The sequence below is a fragment of the Nipponia nippon genome, unplaced genomic scaffold (genome assembly GCF_047370975.1).
Source record: "Nipponia nippon isolate SJK-2023a ecotype South Korea unplaced genomic scaffold, ASM4737097v1 scaffold_39, whole genome shotgun sequence".
NCBI classification, from domain to species: domain Eukaryota; kingdom Metazoa; phylum Chordata; class Aves; order Pelecaniformes; family Threskiornithidae; genus Nipponia; species Nipponia nippon.
In genome coordinates this window covers 801,058-817,235 of record NW_028262357.1, presented here as the reverse complement: position 1 = coordinate 817,235, position 16,178 = coordinate 801,058, and the positions used below count along the sequence as shown (strand labels likewise).

General features: G+C 44.1%; 1 protein-coding gene across 4 annotated transcripts in view; it reads left to right on the top strand.

The window, feature by feature from the left end:
- The window catches only part of RAI14 (retinoic acid induced 14), an 87,989-nt gene extending 79,730 nt beyond the window's left edge, over positions 1 to 8,259 (top strand). For 2 of the 4 annotated variants that reach the window (XM_087773279.1, XM_087773277.1), the window contains 7 exons: positions 6 to 92; positions 798 to 855; positions 1,203 to 1,321; positions 1,832 to 3,358; positions 4,159 to 4,308; positions 5,904 to 5,969; positions 6,228 to 8,259. In XM_087773279.1, coding sequence (XP_087629405.1) covers positions 6 to 92; positions 798 to 855; positions 1,203 to 1,321; positions 1,832 to 3,358; positions 4,159 to 4,308; positions 5,904 to 5,969; positions 6,228 to 6,305 — 2,085 coding nt within the window. In that variant the 3' untranslated portion in view covers positions 6,306 to 8,259. Of the gene's footprint in view, positions 1 to 5; positions 93 to 794; positions 856 to 1,202; positions 1,322 to 1,831; positions 3,359 to 4,158; positions 4,309 to 5,903; positions 5,970 to 6,227 lie in introns of all 4 variants that reach the window. The other 2 variants (XM_087773278.1, XM_087773276.1) reach the window with 1 other exon arrangement.
- Positions 8,260 to 16,178: the final 7,919 nt, after the last annotated feature.

Sequence of the window (16,178 nt, the reverse complement as noted above, 5' to 3'; positions counted from 1 at the left end):
TACAGCTTAGTGATTTGTCCTCTCTGCACTCATCAACTTCAACTCCCATGACTGGCAAAGGGCAGGCTTTCTTTGGTGACCAAGTGTGCAAGGTATCAGTTTTCTGTTCTTATGAAGCTTAGGGAAGGAAAGTATAGTATCTTAATAATCTATATTCTTTAAACATCTGTTTTGCTGACTGCAGAGTCTCCTGTGAATTAATTAAGTGAGTTTTAGGAACAAAAAGGAATCCAAATCTGTTTCAATGTGATTTATAAAGCAAGTGTGGATTACTTTAATGTTTACTGAATATGTAAATAGAATTAGTCATAAATTAGTATTTAAGAATATGGTTATGGAAGTATTAGCGCTGTGAGACATCATGACCTAATACCAGTGAAGTCCACGGCGTTCTGCAATGCAAAAAGTACTGATGTCTTTCACCAAAAGACATCAGGGAAATGATTGAGTGTGTTCTGTCTGATCTTTACCTTATGGTATTGAAGACTTCTTTTTTAAATACATGACAATATATTGCTATTATTTATCACAGGGACTGCAGCCTTCACACTATCTATGAGATAGTTGCCCATATTTCATTAATATTTAATGAGAATTGAGCAACGGAACTTGAATGGCTTTAGCAGACTTTGAAATACTGGCCACATGCTACAATTAAACAAGACCCCAGAAATAAAAGAAACCCACTTTGCCAGGGTTTATCCAGCAAGATCTATACTGTCTATACTTCTCTTTGCTGAACTGTCCAACTTTACATCTGCTTCCTGTGAAAGCATTTTCTTTTGGTGTCTCAGCAGGAAGAATTCAGCTCCTTGCATCGAGATAATAAAGACAGACTAAGTGACAGCACAACAGGTATACAATAACACTTAATCCTTATTTTCATATTTGGTTAGATGTTTTAGGTGGTGTGAAATGTTGAAATCTGGTCACAAATCCTCTGTGCCTTTCCACTTAGAATGTGAGACGCAATAAGTATTGGGAGTAATGTTTTGTAATTTCACTAGCAGCTCCCTGCCAAAACCTCGTGCTTCCATTGGGTGATCTAACACACTTTTGGGGAAACAGTTTCTAGAACAGTTTGCTTGCTCACTACACTTAGTGGTCATGGGAACAAACTGTTTAATTTTAAAGGTTAGAATAACTAACTAGCTAGCATTTCAGCTTTTTGAAAGCTTTTGAATCTTTTTTTTTTTCCAAAGGTGCTGATAGTTTATTGGATGTGAGTTCTGAAGCTGACCAGCAAGATCTACTTCTGTTGATGCAAGCAAAAATTGCTTCTTTGACATTGCACAATAAAGAGCTGCAGGACAAATTACAGGTGGCGTATTTTTGTGCTGTACTAGTGCTCTCTTAATGTGCTAGCAGAACAAAGAGCTGCTTACCGTTTTAGAGAGATGTACTGTGAAGATAATTTAACAATCTTGCTGGTGGTAAGATCACGGAAACACTCTGCCTCAAAGGATTAAATCAGTGTTTTGATGTTCTCGCTTTTCCCATAAATTACTGAATGACATTGTTAATTATGATAACCACATTCTAAAAGATGTTAACAGTTGTGTTAGCAGAATTTTAATTTGCATAGCTTTGATTATTAGTTTATGGAGATCAGCCCAGACTTTCAGAGGAGCTTGGCACTTACTGCCTTCTCTTGCTGTAAATGACTAAGTGGGATCAGCTGAGTTTTGAATTTTTCGAAAACTTTCTTCCATGGTGCTTTAATTGCCTGTCTCTGTAGGATGTGGCAAGATTTCCTTGCTTACTCTATTCTAAAAAATAAACTCGTGTACTTGTTTTTGTTGTGCAATTGTTCGGGTTTCTTTTTACACAGGAAAGAGCACCTAAAGAAGTGGATTCAACCACAGAATCTTATCAGTCAACCCAAACAGAGTTTGAGCAAACAGCAGATAGACAAAATGAGTTCTCAGCTCAGGAGCTGAAGTCTACAATAAATGCCACCCAAATTCAAGAAAAGTTGACAAGCCCCAGTGAAGTAAAAATGAAGTACCTCCAGGAAGACTTAAAGGATGTGCAGAGGAAATCAGAGAATTCTGAAGCCAAAAGAAAGCATGTAGAAGCTCAGGTCCAGTCTAGAGTCCTAGAAAAAGATCATTTAAATAGCACAGACATTTCAGAAAATGATTCTGATCTTAAGCTGAAGTTCCAAGAAAATCAAAACAGGTATGAGGAAGCTGTGAAGGAGGTTTCGAATGTACAAAGGCAAGTGAAGCTGGGTCTTGTTTCCTCTGAAAGTGAAGAAACCAGTTCTGATCTGAGTAGGTTGAAGGTTACATGTGGAGAAGTTGAAATGCTTAAGCAAGAATTGAAGAGAGCGTTGGAGGAAAGTGAAAGACAAAAAGAGAAAGTGAGAGAGCTACAGAAAAAGTTTGAAGAAAGAGAGCAGAATGTGGCAAGCAAATTGTCTGTGGAAGAGTGTGAGGAAATGAAGAATTCATATTGTTCAGTTATTGATAACATTAATCAAGAGAAAGCATTGTTGATTGAGAGGTACAAAGAAGGGCAAGAGGAAATTAAAAGGCTACAGGACAAGCTGACAAATCAGATGCAGTTGGAGTCTAGTGCTGAAGCTGGAGAAATGAAAGATGCGATGCACAGAATGATAGATGAGCTCAACAGACAACTTAGTGATTTGTCTCAGTCCTACAAAGAAGCACAAACAGAGCTTGAAGACTATAGGAAGAGAAAAACTTTAGATGATATAGCTTTGGACTACATTCCTAGAGATGAACATGAGAAACTGATGCAGGTAACAAATTCTTTGAAATACAAAGCAGAGAATGAGTTATCAGAAATGAAATCCCAGTACACAAAAGTATTAGATGAAGCAGAAGAACTAAAGCAACTGTTAGATGCTCAGAAACAAAACTCTTTGCCAATTACTGAACACCATCAGGTGATGAGTGCACTCAGAAATACTGTAAAGAAAATGGAGGAAGAAATAAATGAGCTCAAAGGATTGCTTGCCAACAAGGAAAGTGAAGTAAGAAACCTACAGAAGGAATTACTGGAAGAAAAAGCTGCAATTAATGAAGCCATGGTACCCAAGGCAACATATGAAAAGCTCCAGTCATCACTGGAGGGTGAAGTTAGTGTTTTGTCATCCAAACTGAAGGATGTAATCCAAGAGAAGGAAAATGTGTCCTTAGATGCTATGCAACTGAGAAATGAAGTTTTGCACTTGAAAGAAGAGAAGGAAGGTATGCATACTCTGCTTGAAGCAAAGGAAAGGGAGGTAACTGGTCTTCACCAAAAGTACCATCAAGCTCAAGAAGATCTTCTTGAAATGAAAAGATATTCTGAAAGCTCATCAAAACTAGAAGAGGATAAAGATAAAAAGGTTAGTGATTCGGTACAGTGGAGGGGCAGTACATGAATTCAGACTGCAGAACATTTTGGATGGTACATGGGTCACCTAATATACGATGTTGTGTCAAGTGTCAAGGCGTGGAGTAACTTTTGAGTGCATTTGCCCAGCTAAAAACTCAGATATCAAAGTGAAAGAAGTTGTCAATATGTTTGACTTTACAGTTGGTTTTCCTCCCCTGTGGAGATATGCGTGATCTTTCATTTTACCTCTTTTAAGTTCTGCTTAGGTTGGGTTCACACTATTCAGGCAACCGAAGTCAAAGAAGTGGGATTTACAGCAGGAGGAGATTCCAGATGAGATAAGAAAACAAAAGATCAGAAAGGAGCAAAAATTCACTATTCTGATTTTACTATATTGTCTCAACCTTAGCATGACTTGACTATTTTTCCTCTGCAACTACCTTATCTGTCACTACAAATTTCTTTATAAAAAGCTATGTATTTTGCTAGCTGTGAATAGCTGGCCTGTGTTTGGTATGTTTCTCTCTTGTGTTCAGCAGCAATGGTTGTAAAGGTGGTAAATGCAGTCCTTGTTTGTAAATATTGCTGGCTTTCAGAACAAGGAATGCATTTTGAATGGACTGGGCTAGGAGGGGGGGTAGAGAAGCATTGTAACCCTTTGCTTACATGATATCTCTCTTTGTCCATTGAGTTTACATCTTGGTTCTCCCCATGTCTTATATTTAAGTCACAAATAACCCCAAGATGAGACCCACAAGAATACAGTATGCCTTGCAGCTTTTTATGAAAACCTATTTTTTGCCTCTCTAGATCAATGAAATGTCCAAGGAAGTTAGCAAATTAAAAGAAGCATTGAACAGCCTTTCTCAGCTTTCCTATTCGACCAGTGCCCCCAAAAGACAAAGCCAGCAGCTGGAGGCATTACAACAACAAGTGAAGCAGTTGCAAAACCAACTGACTGTAAGTATAATAATTTGTAAACCCACCATTATTCTCAGTTCTCTGAAGATATGCGTGCCATTCTTCGCTCTGTGTTATTTAAAGTGCAGCACAAGCAATGAGTACAAGGAAAGGCATTTTCATCCAGAAATTCTGTAATTTGTCTATTTCTCTGAAACATTTAGGAATCTGCAGGTCACAAATTGCTCTTTAGAAACAGTCTAACTAAAGCAAGGTGTTTTCCCCAATATATTTCCTCAGATCAATAGTGGAGTAAAGCTCCTGTACTTGTAGTGGAATGTGGTGACCAGACCTGCTGCTGAGACCCTGATTTGTGAAAAATATGGCCAGTGTGCAGTGGATTTGTGTGTTTTCTAATGAACGTTCATCAGCTGAAGTCTTTTTGGTTTTTTAAGCTAAAATAACTTTGACTTTCTGGAACAAAATAGTCACTGAAGGTGTGAAGTTTCAAGTCAAGCAAATCCATCTGTTTATAGAGAGCACAGTTTATTCTCTGAAATTCTGAACTGCTTAAAGATTTTTTTTCTAAGATTGTACTTGTTTGGGCATGAAAGATCCAGTCTTCTAAGCTGGGTTGAGTCATAATTGCTATTTCCGAGAGCCTGCCTGTCCAAAGGAGCACCATAATTCACTGCTGAGGGTGAAAAGAAGGTACTGCCCACCAGAGGCCTTTGTTGAGAGCTGTGGAGTAACTCTGAAAGGAGAATTCCCAGCCTGACATGCTAAATGGCTTTACCTAGTGTCTGCTTTCCTACCTTCCCCAGCAGACAGAAAGAAGAATCAATATGCATATGGGCCAGAAAAATTCCCTTGCAGTGGGGAGAAATAAGTAGGCAGGCGGTTAAACACTGCATCCTGTCAGGGTAAAGGCCCAGACTGGTTCTTAACCCAGTCCACCAAGTCCAAAAGGACCCTTCCTCTCCCACTGCTCATGGACAAGCAAAGTAGTGTAAGGTGCAAAGATATGCAACACATTAGGAAAGTGGGTAGGATTTAAAGCAGGACAGAAGCATTCTTTCCTTCTTGTAGGCTAGCTTTCCTAACAGCTTGACGTTTATTTGGAAAGATGGCTTCTGGGATGTGGCAGTCTGTGATCATGAAAAAGGAGGTTGGCTTTCCTTGTTTTAAATATAGTAATTAACTGAGGATTTCATGGGTTAAGACCTTTGTAAGCACCTCCTCTTCCCTGGGAAGGCATTAGCTGACAGATAGGTCACTGACTTCAGGGAAGAGCTCAGTTGCAGCTGAGGATTGATTTATCAGAATATTGTTGGCTTTCCTCAGTTCTGGTTGCTAATAAGCTCCGAGGTAGAGTATGTGCTCATTCCACATCTTTGCAGCTCAGCGCTTCTTAAAACTGATGTCATCTCACCAGCTTTTTTACTGGGTTGGGTAGAATTACAGCATTTCTGTGGACCACACTTGCAAGCAGATTCTGTTTTGGATGGCTAGTGGCACAGTACTGTCTGAGCTGGTTTTCCATGCATGCATAAGACTATGGTTTGTAATTCCCCAGAGCTCTCTGAATCTAGCTGGGGAGTTCTGAATTCAACAGTTCTGAATGCTCTGTGACTTTCTGCTTAACTATTTTCTAGGAAACAAAGAAACAACATCAGGAAATTGTCTCAGTTTACAGGATGCATCTTCTCTATGCTGTGCAGGTATGGTTGCGTATTGTCAGTTACACAGTGTTGGTATTTTAATGAAGGATGTTTCTTCTGCAGATCTAGTAAGAACTTTGCATGTTTTATCTAAGATGTCTTACCCAAAAGGTACAACTGTTAAAGCACAAATTTAACATTGCTTCCTTTTGGGAAATTGATCTGATTACTGTACCTCCAAAATAGTTTGTAAATCTTCTTAAAGAGTAGGAACATGCTTAAATTCAATCATCTTTTCTTCTTTCTCCCCTTGTCTAGGGTCAAATGGATGAAGATGTCCAGAAAGTGCTTAAACAAATTTTATCGATGTGTAAAAGCCAGTCACAGAAAAAGTGAACAAAAAAGCCAAGGAAAACTCCCCATTTTTATTAATCCTGTTATGGGTATTTATCTAGATTTGCCTTAACATAAGATTTAAAATTGGCAATTTGCTGCTTTTGTGTTATTGTGCTGTTTGTGAGGTGGATTTGTTTGTCTGTCTCTACCACTTCCTATGTGCATTTGCATGTGCAGTAACTAAACACATGCCTGCTTTTCATATCCAAAATGTAAATTCTTCAGACTTTTTACTTAGGCCACTCCATGTCATGTTTACCCTGAAAGTACTTTCTAGCTTCCTCCAATAGAGGGAGGTTAATCTAGAGGAAGGCACTTGTGTTGCTTGGGTAAAGCTGAAATTCTCCATGAGGTCTTCTGTACTGTTTATAAATTGCATCTCATTAACACGGAGTAACTTAGTTGCTTGATGTTGTAGCACTCAGATTCCTGACATTTTGCCATATGTAGTCTTTGGCAGAGCAGAAGTGAGCCTTGCAGCAGTGAGCAGAAGTAGATATTTATGGTAAGCCAGAACATCAGACAGCTACATTTCTTAGTGTAATATTATTTAAGATTAACACACCATAAGGTAGCTATCCCAACCCATCCAATGCACTGAGTACACAAAAATCATACCATGCTTCATAGTTTCCTTGAACTGCGTGGTAGGGGGATAAAACTATTTCAAAAGGTGAAATCATTAGTTTATTGGAGTTCTGTACAAAGCAGTACAGAAACGCCTGTATAAACAACCCTTTATGATAGGTTTAGCTATCTATGCAAGTGTTGGCCATGAAGCTCAGGAACAAAACCAGAACATATACTTTAGACAAGGGATTCTAGTGAACACAGGATGTTTACAGTGAATGTCAATGCCTCATACTTCCTAACCTCACTTTTGTAAAGAACTTCTCTTCAGTATATTTTTATTGGCCCTCTAATGAATTTTTTTGTAACTAAACCATTTTTTCTACATAATGTTTGCATTAAGCTTATTAACAAATATTTTTAGGTAATTGTGTTTTAGAGAGTTTCTTTCTGTACCCCCAAGTATTCAGTAATAGTGAAGCCCAGTGAAGTGTTTTCAGTTTGTAAAAGATCTGTATGGAATAATAGACCTGTCTGTCAGTGTGGTCCAGAGCAGTGAAGTGTAAAATGCAATTCAGCCTGCTGTTTCAAAAAATGTAGAAATGATAGGCAGAGAACACCAAAAAGTGTCAAAAATTTCTACGTGTTGTTTCTAGAGGCCAGGGACATCAGTAAAGCCTTTGTCAGCACTTTTAAATTTAAAGTCAAATAAAAATGCCTGATGTGGTATGAAACTATGGGAAAATGTTTCTAAGCACACACTGCACTTGAGGGTACACCCATTCTAACAAGCTTGCAGCTTCACTATGGTATTTGTTTTATTCCTATTAGTGGATATGTCTCTAATAGAGAAATCTTCCAGAGCTATATAATCTATGAAGTTTATATAGAGTCATAATATGACAAGAGTCAGCAGTGCCTCAGGCTGACTGGACTCATAGTGCACTTACATCAGATAATTCCTAACCCTGGCAAAACTAAAATGGATTTTAAAAGCAAAAAGAAAAATCACACCTTTGCATCAGTTAGACCTTGGTGTTACTTTTCTTGGGTGGTTTAACTAATGCCTGCTAATTCTGAACAGTATTTTCTAGTTAGAAGGTTTTGAAAATGCTCCAAAGAAATGTGAAAAGAATTTTGCTGCAGCACTTCAAAACGAACAACAAGATTTTAAGCATGCTAATGCTGCAAAGTATAAAACTTGATGAACCATTTTGTAGGTTGCCTGATGGATTTAGTCTTCTACTTTGTTTTGGTTTGTATATTTATTACAATAATCTTTGTGGAATATTGAAAATTATATACTACAGCATAGCAAGTTTCTTTATATGTAATTTACAAGAAGTTTCCTTATGCAGCAAATAAACTATTTCCAATTTTTTCATCTTTGTTCTTTATGTGCCTTCATTTACTTTTTGTATTGAGGGAAATCTCACTACACTGTTTTAACATAGTGCAAATATGTTCTATATGTCATTTTTAGATAGCTGTCAGATGTACCGGGTTTTCTTCCCTGAAATTGCAATTTGATTATCAGCTTTCTTGATCTGTAAGGTAGAATAGAATCCGCTCCAAATCTCGTGCAACCAGTTTTGCAGATTATGCCTTCTATCCAGTTGCTAAGTTCAGAGCCATTTGTCACGTGGTCATCCTGCTAGAGGTAATATAGTTTTCCCATTTGCCACTGGATGCATTCCAACTAAGTTTAAAACTACCTTAGAGCAGCAGCACAGATTGTTGAGGTCCCACAATTTTTCAAAACTGTGGTTCTCTACCACTTAGCACTTCACTCCATGCACAGAACTACAGTGAAAGTATATATATGTGTATATGCATATGGATATATGGATATGTATACTTCTCTTTAAACTTAGCAATAGTTACACAGTCAGCCCTGCTGCCTTTTATCATCTCTCCCTCTCCTGAGCTTTATTTGAGAAACTAGTTTTTCAGTAACTTATTTGCTAATAAGATCTTCCTGTCTGGGGGAAGAACACACAAATGGCAGGAATTGCACCTCTTTTGGTTACATCCTAGGGGTCAGGTAGCCTCTTGTAGAAAGTTTCTGTAAGCTACTCAGTACTGGGTTTCCGTTGAAGAAGGCTGCTGACAAACTGGTATGCAGAATCTGTTCGTGGTGAGATCACCTGGCAGGGCAGATCCCACCTGCTTTGATGGATTTTGTGCCATCACAAGCAATGGGCCTGCTGCTTAGCGTCTCCCATCTGAATTGCCATTTGTCTTCCTTGTGGGTGGCCAGATGCCAGCTCTGCTGCATAGCAGATTTTTTTTTTTAGTGGCAGACCCGTGGCAGTCCTGCATTTTGCCTTGGTTGTTGCCACCCTTGAGTAGAAGTGCTTCCCGAGCATCACTGGTCTGGTGGTTATGTATTTCTGGTCTCCTGCATGGGCAGTCCTGACAGCATGGGTCTTCTCCTAGGCAGTGTTTTTATAGCTGATTTCTTTCCCACCCCCACTAAACATATCAGTACTGGGGATGAACAGTCCACTTACCAAACTCACAGACAGCAGGTCACACACAACAGAGATCATTTGGTGAGACTGCTCAGCTTGAGCATACCGGCTCTTCTCACCCCATGCCCTGTTACAGCAGAGAAAAGTGACAAATGGTGGCAGCAGACTTCGGAGGACTGTGAGCGGGTTGAAATTTGGGAGAAGACATCTGCTTAGATGCGCATTAATATCACTTCTTTTTTCCCCTCTTGCTGGAGAAAGAAAGTGTGAGTCCTTCCTTTGGCACCTGGTTGTCACAAGCTTCCTCTTTTGCCAGCCTGGGCGGGCATGAGGAGATGATGGAGAATGAAGTGATTGAGGAGATTTCAGCAGCAGTCGGGAGGCTTCTTGTGCCGTGCCTCCCTGATGGACAGATCTTGTGGCTTCAGCAACGTGTAGCGGCGCATAGCCAACATGCGAGCCCAGGGGTGGCTGACCCTCTTGGATGAGTCTGGCGACCTTGCCATGCTCCACACCAGCAGGACAGCAGCATCCTCTTGCTCCTTTCCTCACCGAAGTGTGTGTGTGCTCCCACTGTGGCTTGCAGCTATTTCCTGCTCACAGGTCCCCTGTGCAAAAAAAGGAAGGTGGTCATTGGTCCCCCAGTACCTCGTTTTGGTACATTTTGGGGTTTTTTCTGCACAGGCATACTTGTGGAGGATTGGGAGCATCACTAAGTGTCATTCCCCTGAGGCTGGCTTTTCAGAGGAATAGACTGGGAGTAAAAGAAACAGTTGCGAGATAATTTTTTCAGGTACGTCATGGGTAGAGGCAGGAGGTAAGAAGCCGGTATTTCCCCATGCTGGCTGAGCAGGGGGCTCAGTGATGGCAGAAAGGCCCTGCTGGTCCTTCCACCGCTCCTCTGGTCAACCGAGCGACGGCGTGCCACGTGTCAGCACAAGGCAGCCAGAGCCACGGGAAGGCCACGCTGCTGTGTGCTGCAGGAAAGCACAGCGCGGTGCCCTAGGAGAAGCAACTGAGAGAGGAGCAGTGGAAAAGCTGGCTGGAAACCACTTGGCAGAGGCTACGTCGCTATGTGGAGCTGCAATTTAGTTTTAAAGCCAGAATGTGAGTTTTCCTGAGCCATGGCTGGCTGGGGGAAGGGGGTGGGTGGTGTGTGGTTTCACTGCTCCGCATGTTCGAGAGCTAAATAAATTACTGTTGCTATACATGTGTTGTGTTTAGGCCATAAAAGCCGCTCTCTGGGGGGCTTTGGCAGCATGGGGTACCAGCCTAGAGCGCGCAGGAGGGAGGAGGGTAAGCAAGGAGCCTGGAGGCCCACGTGGGCCGCCAGGGAGAGCTGCCGTCACGGTGGCAGAGCAGTGATGTCCACACCAGCCCGTGCCCCTCTGACCTGCCCCTGGGGAGGTTCTGCTGCGTGGGGCCGACCAGAGCGTCCTGGGGCTTTCTCCACGCTGATGCCAGCCTTCACCTGAGCAAAAGACAGATGTGAAAAGCTGAAGCAATCCGCCCTCCGATGTGGCAGAGACCCGTGTGCCGCAGGGGAGAATCGCTGGCTCGAGCAGCATGGTCAGGCCTCCCAGCACGGGGCAGGTCCTGGGGCAGAGGCAGCCTCTTGTGGCTTCAGCTGCCTGTGGGGCCGGGGCTGCGGCCTGCTGCTGCGGGAGGTCTCGCAATCCAGGCTGCAAAGCAGCTGTGCAGTGGTTCATGGTGCTGCATGCTGAATAAACTCATGGAAAACCTCCTGGAGGAGTTAGGTGTTGAGGTTTCGGAGCGGCAGCAGAGGCAGACGTGATGTAACCCCACACGTATTCTGCAGGCACAAGCATAACCCAGCAAATTTTTTCAAACAAATAGGAATGGGTGCAAGGCTTTTAGGACAGATCAGTGGTTTAAATCCTCGATTCACTGTGGTTTTGGTCTGCCACAGGGAGCACTAAAAGTGTTCCGAATTTAATGTCAAACAGTTCCAGGGTTTGTCCGAGCACCTTGAAACCTTCATCTAGAGCAACACCATCTAGTTCTGCAAACGCAGGTCACTGGGTGTGCTTGTGGGTGCAAGCCAGCTCTCAGAAAAATATGTCACAGAAGTGAGGTTTCCAAATGCTTTTCTTCATCCCTGCCTCTTGCTCCTCCTCTATTTGGATCCTTCACTGATCCTTTTGAAAATAAGTGGCAGAGATACTAAGTACAGCCTAGAACCATGCTTTTATTTTTGTTTTTTGTCTATATGTTCTTCTCAGGGCAGTAACAAATTAATCCTCCTCACCTTAACAGTCATTTCCATAAACCCTCTGTCTTAGAATTATATACAGCAGTGATCTGCAGCTGAAGCTAACTAAAATCTGCGATTTAGAAAGTCTCTACTTATTTGAGGAAGCCTGAGATACAATTTTACGGCAATGCATCTGTTGCTGTTTACAAACCTTTGGCTGCCCTGACAGACTCTTACTTGATGAGTTTAACGCAGGTATTTATACAATCATCAGTTTTTCACTCTATTATTTTAAAAGCCTGCTTGCATGCTGATCTGTCCAGATTTGCAGTGTTGGCCTTCCTCGTACATTTTCCAACAGCCTGAAATGCTCAGACGGTTGGTAATGGGGCCTCCTACCAGCAGCTGGAGATTGGAAACAGGCACATCTCGGTGACATCATCCCCCGCAAGGAGCTCGGGGCTGGAGCCCGTCTCCCCGTGTCCCGGTGGGCGGCCGTCTGCTCCTGCCTGCCCCGCATGCTCACGGTGTGCTGTTAACCCTGCCCGGGGGCGATGCCGCAGCCGGTACCCTGCGCTCAGTGGCTCTCGGGAGGCGAGCATTGCCTGCATCAGAACACAAATGTCCTCATGTGGGAAGCTGTCGCTGTGGTGTGCTCACTCTTCCCTTCTGCATTAGGCAAAACACTCCCCAGGGATGGCTGGGCTTGGACCCACAGCACTCTTCTTGCATCCCCTGTCCTACAGCACCAAACAGTCCCGCACCCTGCTGCATGCTCAAAAGCCCTGTCCAAAAATGTTTGGATGCCTTTGCTTCCCTGTAAGCACTTTGCTGCCGACCAGGAGGCATCCCCCAAAGAAGAGGCTGGGGAACAAGGGGGGAGCTCGATTAAGCTGCATTTTCCAGACCCAAAAAAAAAAAAAAAGTAGGAGAGAGACACAGAGAGCTAAACCTGGTGTTCCTTCCCCTCTGAGCCTCCCTTGCAGCTGGAAAACAGTGTGTGGGGGTGAAGAGACAAAGCACAAATGTCTGCACTGCCCCGTTCCCAGAAACAGTGCCTCCCGGCTCTTGCTATTCAAAGTGCGGCTCCCAAAAAAGCAGCACTGCATTCAGCAGCTGGTGGGGCCACAGCTGGGTGTGAGCACAGCTGGCCAGATGTTGCAAAGCCAGGTGCAGATATGCCTGTGCAGATGTTGCAGAGCTGGGTGCCTGCTGGAAGGCCGCAGTGGCGGGGGGTAGCGGGGTCCCTGTGCCCGTGGGGAGGGCAGCGTGCTCCCCGGTGCCGCTCCTCCTGCCTCCTGCCTCGTCCCCTGCAGCACGCGTGCAGAGGGTTTGGGGAGCGGGACCACCCGGAGGGTGGCTGCATGGTGTTCATGATGTTTCTAAAATTCCTGCCCCTGCTGCCATGTGAAGAAATCACACCACCATCCAACTGGCCAGGGGCAGGCTGGCAGTTCCCTCCGCAGGGGCTTTGGCTGATGGGGCTCTGACAGGATGTTCCCTTGCAAGTACTTGCATAATTAAAGCCGTGCATGATTGCCCAGTCTGCGTTGTAGCATGGAAGAGGAGGGTGTGCAGCTACGCCAGCTGCCCTGGAGCAGCTCTGTGCAGCCCACGCCTCTCTGGGAACCTTTCTGGGACCCTTGGTCACCCCCGCAGAGTGGTTGCTTGCAGGGGACACGCTCCCCTGTGCTGCAAGCGGGTAACAGCCTGGGTTTACCCCAGCCCCTCTGGGACCTGTTTCATGCCTCTATTTAGTTTATTAGAAGAATGAATGTCTCCAACCAGCTGATGGCAGCGTTTAAGAGAGACAGAGCTCTCTGTGTCAAGGTAAACAGCTTATTGTAAAACTATAGGGAGCAGAAACTTGTTCTTGGTGATTCATCAGGCTATGCCTGTAAAGTGGTCAGGAAGATTCTTGGATGCTAGAACGAGACCACCCCTATCATTACACTGCTTGGGATGGGCCCCACCATGGTGTTGACCCAGATCAACCAGCAGTTTTTGCAAATAACTGCCTGGCACGGCTCTGGGTCAGCCCCCTCCTCTTTGCAGGTGGCCCTGCACCTCGCAAGGTGAGGTTTCCGCAGTGCAGACCCCGGCTGTGCAGCCCCCAGCCCCTCCGCACCCAGGAGCATCTCATGCAGCATCTGTATGGGTAAGTGCAGCCTCGGAGCCCCCACCGAGGCCCTCAGCCTGCACCCCCGGGGTTCGTGGGAGCAGCTTTGCACCTAAATGCTTGCTCCTCTGCGTTCTGGACTGCGCTGAGCTGTGTATGAAATCTGAAGAGGCGTCTGTCTCCTTGGACAGAGAGAGGCACTGCAGTTTGGTGTTGCTGCAAGCCCCCTGCAGTTACTGCCTGACTGGGCAGAGTGGCTTCACGCCTCCCTTAGGGCTGCAAATCCATTGCTGCGCTCTACTGGCATTTATGGGGTAAAATCCACACATATCATACAATCACAGAATCGTCAAGGTTGGAAAAGACCCTTAAGATCATCGAGTCCAACCGTTAAATATGTACAGATGTTATGTTAAATATGTACAGATAGATTTGTTACCTAATTAGATAAATATAGGAAATACATTGGGGCCTCCAGCTTTCTGCTGGCTAGCTCATTTTTGGTCAACCCCACAGTCTCACCTGAGCTGGAAGGGTAGGAGGCCGCTAAACCCTCCATGGAGAGCTTTCATCATCCCTTGCCTCAGCCTCATACCAGGAGACTGGAAAACCCAACGCCCCCTCCAGGCTCATCTGCAAGAGCCAGCCACCAACAAAGCCAGTTTAACACCTAGTTTTTCACCAGTGGCTCACTGGGGTTTTGATCTGCAAAATGCATGATTGGGCTCAGGGGATTTCTGAAGTGCTGACCTGAACTCACCAAACGCTGCTGCGTGCCGTCACCCCAGAGGGAGTGGAATTCCCACCATCTCTGTGCCCTCCGTGGGGGCAGATTTTTCAATGGTACAACAAGCGGGAAGCTTTTCCTGGATTTCTTCGTTGTGCAGTTCAGATCTCTCTTTGGGTGTATTTCTCCATGGAGGCCCAGGACGCTTGCATGGAATGACACTCACAGTCGTGGTGGTTATTCAAGCCCACTTCTCGCTGTCCATTAACGCCACAAAGAGATTAGAGCTGTGTGGGCACCTGACCACATTTCCCTGCAACACTCACTCCCTTGCAGGGCCCTTACAATTAGGTTTAGCAACGCCAACGCGCTACCCTGTCGGTTGTTGGAGCCCAGCTAAGGGGCAGAAAGAGGCTGAAGCAGCCTGTTGTGGCCCTTAGCTTCCATTTGTACCTAAGCAGTCCTGCCCCGCCTCAAAGACAGATTCATATAAAAACGGGTTTCTGTCTCGACAGGAAGGCACCAAGCCTCTGTTCTGTAATAGCTCCATTTCTTAAATAATTCCGTATTTGTTCAGTTTAATGTCAGTGTTCCATCAGCAAAAGGACTGTTTAGTGTTACTGTAATTATTTACACAATTTCTATGTATTTATTTTGGTAAGATCCACCTGCTGGATTCCTAGGGGTTTACGAGCTGCTACAAAATGAAGTTTGAAACAGACACCTACAGGAAACAGCACGTGGCTTGTCTCAACTTCTCCAGCTACTCTGCTAACCTCACTGAATACCCATCTAGTCAAGAATAAAAGAATGTATTTCCTTATAAATCCACAGATAATTAGATATTAAACAATTAATCCTTTCCCATGACTAACTTTGAAACAGAGGTACAGAACTCAATTCCTTTTGGGGGAAGTTGTGCTCAACAGTCTCTTTACAGATCCAAGTGGTTGTGGACGCGCCTGAACATGTGAAAGCCAGAGAGACACAAGAACTTCTTGGCATCTTGGGAGGTGAGAGATATCACTGGCATCGGCGGTGTTTGCGTAAAGATTGTCAGGACTGGGAGCCAAAGTCATCATTTTGGCTTCTGGTATCTGTGCAGACCGATGGGACCCAAGGCCCCGTGGCAGTGGTTTTCAGGTAGAATAAAAGAGGTGCCTTCTTGAAGACTTGAGGCCAGTTCTTACTCTGAAAAGGACAAATCAAAACAACTGGAGGAAAAGTCACTTGCCAGCTTTTTGGCCTCTGCATCTGGGCTACCCAGAGCCCCAAATGCAGTACATCAGAGCAGCCAGGGAGCACCTACCACAGCCACACTGAACCTGGGTGGAAAACGCTGGTTCCGGTTCCCACCTCCAGGAACTGTTTTTAGTTCACACCACCAGCAATTCCGAGTACTTCCATGTACCACTTTATAAAAAAGCAGATGGGCAAAGTCTGAGTCATGAGAAGTCCATTTTGTGATGCTACTAAAGAAAAAAAACATGACCTAAATGTTTCTTCTACTGCAGGTTTCCCACTGGCTGTAAGGGGAGAAGATGTGACAAGAGATGAAATGTACGCAAGGTACCGTCACCCAAGTTCCGGACCTCATGCAAAGTGTGGATTAGATTTAATTTCCTACCAGCAGTGGAGGTTTGCAGAATTTAAGCAACTCACCAGGTCAAAAAGATGCACAGTGGCCTTCCAGTCGTTCTCCTCTTCACTGTTTTTATTTTACTGTGTTTGAAGGCAGAGATGTACTAGAACCCATCACAGGTAGATC